Source organism: Ruditapes philippinarum, unplaced genomic scaffold (genome assembly GCF_026571515.1).
Source record: "Ruditapes philippinarum isolate M1 unplaced genomic scaffold, ASM2657151v2 ctg1584_1_1_1_1, whole genome shotgun sequence".
NCBI lineage: Eukaryota > Metazoa > Mollusca > Bivalvia > Venerida > Veneridae > Ruditapes > Ruditapes philippinarum.
Genome location: NW_026864517.1, coordinates 5,970 through 15,486, shown reverse-complemented (window position 1 = coordinate 15,486; position 9,517 = coordinate 5,970). Strand labels below are relative to the sequence as shown.

At 34.0% G+C, this 9,517-nt stretch overlaps 1 protein-coding gene across 1 annotated transcript; it reads right to left on the bottom strand.

Moving 5' to 3' along the window:
- Positions 1–2,604, bottom strand: LOC132725865 (uncharacterized). Its single transcript, XM_060711050.1, has 6 exons — positions 2,367–2,604; positions 1,524–1,657; positions 1,121–1,206; positions 801–937; positions 312–474; positions 1–99 (listed from the first exon to the last, which is right to left on the bottom strand). The coding sequence occupies exons 1-6, from the start codon at positions 2,598–2,600 to the stop codon at positions 50–52; spliced, it is 804 nt and encodes a 267-aa protein (XP_060567033.1). The 5' UTR covers positions 2,601–2,604; the 3' UTR covers positions 1–49.
- Positions 2,605–9,517: the final 6,913 nt, after the last annotated feature.

The window sequence follows — 9,517 nt, the reverse complement described above, 5'->3', positions numbered from 1 at the left end:
TCCGACCATTAGCTGCTGCTTGGCTTTACCTTAAAATGTCATCAGCTAATTATTTCATAATTGCTTTTTCGAAAACCTCTGACCCTGGCACTGCACATTCTGAAAGAAAGCGATAAACCAATTATAAAACGTTTTCAAATTTAATGACATTGTCATAGTCCTTATGGATCTCATAGATATAAACGAATAGTTTAATTAATGTTTATTCAACAGCCTTTACAGTAACCATTGAAAATATATTGAATTATCCAAATTTCCTAATATTTGTTAAACTATCAACATGATAAAAGTGGTATCATAATTTATTATACCAGGGCCTGTCCAACCCCATTTAATTTGTGGATCAGTGTCATCAATGAATTGCTGACCAAAACATGCCATCAGTGTTGAACCAATCTCTCCCCAGGGAATATCATCTAGTCGAATTTGACCTTTAGGAATACCATCACCTTCCCTAGGCCATTCTCTCTCATCCTAAAATTAAACATCCAAGCATTTTACTTTTTTGATGTAAATGTATTAAATTTTAAAATAAATTTTCCCTAAAAACCCAAAGGAAAAAAAACAAACGACCCCAATGTAAATTCATGATTTGTGTCATGGGGTAAAAAATTTTCATGGACCACATTTAATTACTATAAAAAATATTTGGCTTAGAAAAGAATTTTTCATATAAAGAAACCCAAAATACTTTTTTTGCCAAACTCGCCCCCTTACTCAATAATTTAACATGTTACGAAGATACCCGTTTCTCCCGAGTTGTTAATAATATTTCGAGCAATAATGACAACATAGCTAACCTTGACCAGAAGTATAAGAAGTGCGTCTCGGCATCTGTTATCTTGCGGTTCTGACTGACAGAAGAAATAGAAAATATATCGGCTTGGATTCAAACTCACGATATAGTCTCTTTTTCCAGGGACAATGAATGCATTACCTGAAAATAACAAGATGTTTTATTTAGAAATTATAAGAATATAGTGTGAAACAATCGAGCAAATCAAGCAAGAGATGGGAAATGAAATGAAGTGCGTTCAAATGGGTTAGAATTAATAAATGCTTTTCGGGTAAACAAATGTCAAATGAAGTTGATGGACCATTGCTACAAAAATATTAGTACCTGATACTGGACGGAATATAGCTTTCGCACCATCCACACGTTCGTCTATCCCAAAAACAGATCCACAAGTGTTGAATGATGGGAACCTTAATAGAGATAAATTGTGAAAAATATTTTAAGGTCACAGTGGACCAGTAGTACGTAGGACAAGGGCTTCTGTATCAAGAGGTCCAAAGTTTGATTATAATCAAAGTAATTGCTAATGTCAATTAGAATTTTCTCTTCATCCAAGCGGAATTAGGTACCTTAGAGGGCGGCAGGATTCCGTTACGCTATAACGTTATTTTAAGCTATTCTAAAACGAAACAAAGGAACAAAATACCTATATCCATAAGTGCCTATGAAAACATCCATTCAACGCTATTGTAAATTTAATGAAGTAAAGAAATTTAAATATACAAACCATGCCCCTGCTTCTCTACGTATTGATGTTTCATTCAAGACTTGTAGACGTAAGTGATTTTTGAAACCTCTTCCCGGAAACACGTCGTCATCGTCATCAAGATCATAAATACCTATGTAATTAACATCTGCAATCTGTTTTAGTAGGTATAGCTATAATTATTATTGTTTTATCTAAAAATGTTTGAAGTAAAACACAATTGACATTATTTATGTAATGATGTTGATCATGTTACATACATTGTATATTGTGATTTTGATCTATGTTGAAACTGTATAGCAAAACAATAAATCATTTTAGTATTTGTAAATAAAAACTCATTGGGGTTGTTTCATTTTGATATAACTTTTGCCTCTCACAGTGTCATAGATCCTGACTGTTCCTGTTTGCAATGTCGATGGAATAGACAAGCAATTATAAATACGCGTACATTTGACTAAGCATGAAGGTCAACCTTTGGAATGAAACTTTTGCGTACTGATTTGCACAAATATTCAAGTTAGGTTTGCAATTTGCAACATACAATCACAAATCTTAAAAAAAAGAAATGTATTTTAGTTACTTCACAATGACATTCATGCCTGGATGTTGCGCTCAATGGACCAAAATTAGTCTTGATTATTTGTTACGAGCCATAGTAAAGGAAGTGTTGTTTAAGAATTACATGTAGAGTGACTATTATAATCGGTTCCGTTTTAGGAGAGATATTTTCTTGCTTAACATGCAACTTTTTCATGGATGGATTGACCGATAAAGAAGAAATTGGCGGCCGAACACGCTACAAAAATAGCACTGCGGCGACATCGAATATAAACATTTCTGATGATCCCAAAATTAACTTACATGCTCTTTTAACTGGTCCCATGAAATGATGCAGTCATGAGGAGGAATTTTTATGCCTTTCTCAGCTGTCAAATTTTCTTCGGCTTCACTTATCATTAAAATATCAGGAGTTGTACCTAGCGGACTAATTGTTGTTTGTTGTGTAAATGGCAGTAAATCATTTGAAAAACGTGGGAAATAGTTTCTTCTACCTCCTATGTGTCTACTGTATAAAGTTTGGTGTTGAGAGTGCATTGCATCACCATATGGAACGAACAATATTACCAAAATCACAACAAATTTCCTGAAATTAAAACTGTAAGTCATAGTAGTTGTTTTAACAAATAAGGCACAAAATCAACGGTGATGATAACATCATAAAGTAATAAAGAAATAAAAATAGTTGTGACTGCAATCCAAACTAATGCAAAACAAAACAAATTAGAAATTGCATAAACTTTCAACACAGGCTTTAGCAGAATTTTAGCACGCAAGCCTATATAAGTTGCCTTGTTATAAAAAAAAAAACACACACATGCAAGATAACACGCGCACGCACGTACATTCGTGCGCGCACGCACCAAAAATTTTTGTAATTATTTACAATAAAAATATTTGCTTTATAAAAGCATAGAATAAAGGATGAACGAAAAGGTGAATAAAATGTGACATTATGTCCCCCCAAGTGGAAATGTTGAGTATTCAAGTAAATGTCAAAATAATTTTTGTTTCTTGTTTTCAATTTTATAAACCACCTCGCAGGAATAATCAATAGTTCACGTGACCTACATAAATTTCTATAAATTAAAAAGTAGTTGGGCAGACTTTTTTCATATTTAAGGCAAATTGTATATCTAATATCAATTGCTGACCAATAACCATTACAATTTAAGCCAATCTTTTGAAATATAGAGCTTATTTTTCTCATTCTAGCCCCAGTATGCCCCAGGAATAATAAAACCAGAAATACTTTTATTTCTACTTCTCAAAAGCTTCTTATATTGTATGTCCAGTTATACGAGAAGTTTCAATAAAGTTACTCATTGGTCAATTACCTGTATCATATTTTGTTAACATCTTTTTTTTATGACAAATGATTTCACATTCAGCGCTACTTTCTTCAGGTAATAAACATCTTACATGCTCTTAAACCAATGTTAAAACATTACAAAACTTATATGTTTGCCCTTTCTAAAGATGGAAAATTTTATTTGTTTCCGAGACATAACGTGCGGGAAATGAAAACTTAAAATTCTATCTGTTGCCTGGTAAATTGCATGCAGATAATGTAAGATTTTATTTCTATTTTCACTTGCTAGAAATAATTTCATTTATTCATTTCGACATTTTTCGTGAAATAGATGGTTTTATTTCAGCAAATTATAACAAAAATGTAGGGAATCATGTAATAACTACATGTACACATGCACTTTCTTTCATTTTGCTAAGTTTGCAATATGTTTATGAACTTTACATATGTACAATCATTCAAAAGGAGAAAATAAATACTTACATTTTGGATATTCGAAATATTCCAGGCAAAAACTATACACGCAGTATTGACGCTCGTGGGCACAATATACTGAATCGAAGCGGTTTTGCCTTAAGTAAAGCGGAATCACACATGTAAATATTTTTTATTAGAGTTGTACATGTATTTGATACTGTATCTAACATGATTTATGGATGATATTTTCATTATGTTGACAATATCCCGCTTCGTTCCAAATTATCATGGAGTTTTATATCACGTTTTTAAATAAAGGTCTTTGAAATTTATATTATACAAGGTCTACTTGTTTCTAACTACCTAGTACATTGATTTTTCCTATGAGGAAATGAAATTGATTGTGTTTTGCATTCTAATTTTGCATTTTATGAACTTTATTTATATGAAAAGAAAATCAAATGTAAAGGTGTTTCATATAAGCAATGTTAAATTTTAGTGGGAGATAATTTTAACTACTATGAAACATTTAAATATGGATGTGATGATATCTTTCAGTTGAAATTATAGCCACTTTTCATCCGTAGTTTATGCAAAAATATTGCAATTAGATCCATATCATACGAGTATATTTATCATAAGATATTCATGTATTAAAGTCATATACATGTAGGTGTTATCAATTAATTAATAAAGTAATGATGTAAGAAATTGTTCATAAGTCTAGCATCTTTATTTCAAGAGTTATCTTCTCTTCGTTTAAGAATTTTGCTTTTAAAAATGTTATATTCTTGTAACAACAAGAGATGTTAAAGATTTATCCTCAGAGTCTCTGTCAGTTGGTCTGTTTGTCCGTTTTTAAAAACTGTTTCCCCGAGATCTCTTTTAAAGACATTTGAACTTTTCAAACGACTTTACTTAAAATAGTGAAAAGTTGAAACATCAGTTATACATATTCATCCTGAGAAAATTGTATCTTTTGATTATCTGTTCTATAAACATAATTAGGGAAACTTAACATATTACTTAGATACAGACAACCTAAGAGCTCAAAAGATGTAAGTTTATTCATGTCATTCATTCATTCAGTGACATTGACCCCGTTTTGCGACCGGTGATATAATCGATGGTTGCTAGGGTTTTCTTGTTTTAAATATTGCCTTGCATTGGAAATTGGCACATTAATTAATTAATACCAGGACCATACGATACTCAATTTTGGATATTAAATAGTGATTCACACTGAAGTTATTAGACAAAAACAAAAAACAATGGATATTTAGTGCCTGAGGCGCAGTGACTCTTTGTGTTATTCAGCCATTTTGGAGTCGATATAAGAAATAGGTATTATATAAAAACAGCAGATTATGAATTACTTTTTATGTACTGTTAACAATTCAAATCAAGTCCGTACTAACCAGCGCCCTAAGGCCTAGATTCAATTATAATGTGGAAAGATTAAACGATCACTCACCCCTACTGACAGAGGTCTTCGTCACGCTTGAGTGCAGCGCAGATTGAAATACGCGCTTGTAGCTTCTTTCATGGAGCTTTTCTTTAATTCTGTGTTTTACTTTTGAGACAATTAGACGTAATCTTTTTCTTTTTTTAGCTCGACTATTCGCGGAATAATCGAGCTAATGCAGTCACCCATTTGTCGGCGTCCCTGTGGTTAAGTTTTTGCATGTAAGCTGGTATCTCCATAACTACTGAAGGGAATGGATTGAAACTTCATACACTTGTTTCCTGTGATTATCTAAGATGATTGGCACAAGTCCCATAACTCTGATTTGCTTTTGTACATAATTATGCCCCTTTTTTGACTTAGAAATTCTTGGTTAAGTTTTTGCGTGTAAGCTGGTATCTCCATAACTACTGAAGAGATTGGATTGAAACCTCACACACTTGTTCCCTGTGATTATCTAAGATGATTGGCACAAGTCACAACACTCTGATTTGCTTTTTTACATAATTATGCCCCTTTTTCGACTAAGAAATTCTTTGTTAAGTTTTTGCGTGTAAGCTGGTATCTCCATAACTACTGAAGGGAATGGATTGAAACTTCACACACTTGTTCTCTGTGATTATCTAAGATGACTGACACAAGTCCCATAACTCTGATTTGCTTTTTTATATAATTATGCCCCTTTCTCGACTTAGAAATTCTTTGTTTAGTTTTTGTATGTAAGCTGGTATCTCCATAACTACTGAAGTGAATGGATTGAAACTTCACACACTTGTTCCCTGTGATTGTCTAAGATGATTGGCACAAATCCCATAACTCTGATTTGCTTTTGTACATAATTATGCCCCTTTCTCGACTTAGAAATTCTTGATTAAGTTTTTGCATGTAAGCTGGTATCTCCATAACTACTGAAGGGAATGGATTGAAACTTCACACACTTGTTCCCTGTGATTATCTAAGATTTGCTTGTTTACATAATTATGCCCCTTTTTGACTTTGAAATTCTAGGTAAATTTTTGCTTGTTAGACGGTATCTCCATAACTACTGAAGGGTTTGTACCTTTTCGGACAATTTTATGTATTCATATAGGTAAGCATTATTATACTCAATGAAACACCCTTTTGACAACTTTTCGAATAGTCGAGCGTTACTGTCCTCCGACAGTTCTTGTTTCTTTTTTGTTTCTATTTCAAAAATTGATGCTTGCAAGTATATAACAAACGCTCACTATTCAGTAGTCTAAGTGGATTAATATTTTCTGGATTATACACTTGCTTATTCATACTACAGTGTTTATGATTTGTGCATAAAGCAACATAATGGAGAGTAGCACCGATTATGCGGAATTAGAGCCAGTGACAGTTTAAAAATCCCCGTTTGTGTGTCAACTAACACGTCTGACTGGCGTCACATCAAATCAATACCATTGCCCGTTTTCGGTTAGTGTGTTTAGCGAACCCCTCTATTATTAGTTAAACTTATTAGCTGACTCGCTTTTTCAAATGCAAACCGGATGTTTTATTGAAAAAATTTCAGGAAATGCTGGTCCAGGCGTTTTTTTATTGACCGCCTTTAAATCAAATATCCCAATTTTCTACCTAAAAACTTGAAAAACCCCCAAAGAATCCTTTCGAATTGTAAAAATTTTTGACGGTTTCCCCATATGCCGGAAAATGAAAAAAAAGGTGTAACGCACGAAGGGAGACCCATAAAAATGTGAAACTGGTTGCATTTTAAAAATTTTTAATGGATGGATTTGTGAAATTTTCACTGCTTAAGGGTTTAAAAATAAGTGAAACTCGCGCCAAAAACGCCGTAAACCATACGAACTCTCCCATCAATTCCAGGCGGTAATGACCACAGCCAATGCCGAGCAGAATTAAACCATTTAAAGGCAACCATCGCTGCACTGCAAGCTGATATCGTGATGATTAAACAGACATTAACGCTTAGCGAATCGTCAACGAATGCGGCACATAAAAATGCAAAAGAAGTGTCTCAGACGTTAGACAAAGAAATTAACAGTGTAAAATCATTGACAAACGATGTCAACAATCGCCTTATTGAGACGGAGTCCAAAATCGAGAATGATGTACGCGCGTGTAAAACATATATACACCAGAATCAAGAAAAATTGAAATCAATACAGGAATCGGTGATTAACCTTTCATCTAAATTTCAAAATGCTAAAACGCGCATAGTTTATAACATTTCAAACGAGTCTGGTCTATCCGGCAAAGTGGCAGATATAGGCTCAATGCCACCATCAATCAAGCATGAACCTATATACCAAGCTCGGGCTTCGGAAGAGCGGGCTTTGCATGCCCCACTTATGTCATATGTTCCATACGTTGCAACCCCTGCCGACATAAACCCGATCCATACTACCGGTATTATAACGGATAGAAGTAAGCCAAAACACAAAGAACATGTTGCACCACGTTTCAGAAAAAACAATATAACTGTGAAAAGAAATGATAACAAACTCGGCTGTAATACGCATCAACTCGGTCGTGTAATAGACCGACAGCAGGAATTATCTACTGCGCGAGATACTGAAGGATCTTTTAACAATATTAATGTACTACATAACCCTTAATGTGATCCCATTTGGAACGCGGTCAGTGAACAAACTGAGAATGTTGATGATTTTTCTCAATATGTACGCATGCGCACCAAACGATTTTACGTTGGCGGTTTTAAAGCACAAATCACGGAAGCGAAGGTAGCAGCTTATATTAGATCAAAGGGACCCAAAGTAACAAAATATCCATTTTCCGAAATAAGCAGAAACGGACTACGGTTGTTCGCGTAAATGTTGAAAATGACAAAAACGCGTCTATGTTATCTGATGACCCTTACTTCTGGCCTCGTGGTATTATTTGTCGACCATGGGTGTCTGGGAATAATTATCGTAAACGAGAAAGAGTAGAAAGTACAAACACAAGTATGCAATTTATGGACAGCAAACATAATGATTATAAAAGCCATAACAGGCATAGGTACAACACGAACTATAATAGATTTGATGTGCTAGATATCGATGTAGAATAAAATTGAAGTAACCATGGAAGCCGGAACTCGAATATTAAACTTTGCAACTTGGAATGCGAACGGCGTTATGTCTAGTGCTAGCTATTTAAGTGACCTTTTAATATCTCAAAATATTCATATATGCGGACTATCAGAACACTGGTTGCATCGTGCTGACATGTCCTTTCTTGACACCATAAATACTAACTAAATTAGCTATGCAATTTCCGATCCTTCACTGGACACCCTATCACGTAGAAAGGTAGGAAAAGGAGGCTTAGCGTTTATGTGGAGAAAAGACATAAATCACATGATCGCATCTTTAGACTTGAATTCGGAGCAGTGTATATAGGAATACAAATTATGACTTTTCCAGAAACTTATGTTTATCTCATTCATGTGTATTTACCTTGTAAAAATCATTCTATGATGTCATATTCAACGTATGTCGAAGAATTAGAGAACGTCATTTCTAAATTTATCAGTAAAGGTACTGTGATCATTTTGGGTGACTTTAATACGGAACTTCCGTCTGTAAGAAGTTCTGACACAGTTATAGACTTCTAGAGGTGTTAAAACTATTAGATATTATAAGTAATTATAATTTAACTTCTTTAACTACATCATCTATGTGTCAAGGGTGTATATATAGCAATGTTCCTTACAACTCATGTAGAGAAACACTAATTGATCATATTTTTGTTCCAGAATGTTCATTACAAAACTTTATACAATGTGAAATTATAGAAGACAATTCACTATGTGTCTCTACACACAGACATCTTGTGTGCAAATATGTAATTCCGAGAATTGAGTGCACACGTCCTAGAGAACGAATAGACGTCATTAACTGGCACAACGTCAAATCAAAGAATCTCGAGGATTATAAGACTTTCCTTGAAAATAGTGATGTTTTACATTTAACAAATAAGATGCAAAAAAAAATGTCCGATATTGATGATCTTTACTCTGGAATAGTTGTGATTGTTAATCTAGCAACAGATTTATTCATACCTAAGGTAAATCCAACCTTACTGGAATGACAGTCTAAAAGCTGCGCACAAGCGCGAGCACAATGGATAAGCGACGGAAAGCCACGTGACACGACTTCCGGAAGTTACAAACGTTTCAAAATAGCCAAGACCCTCTTTCGGAAAACACATCGCCAATCCGTTCTATCTTTCCTAGATAAAGAGGAATGTATGCTAGACAAAGCATCGGAATTA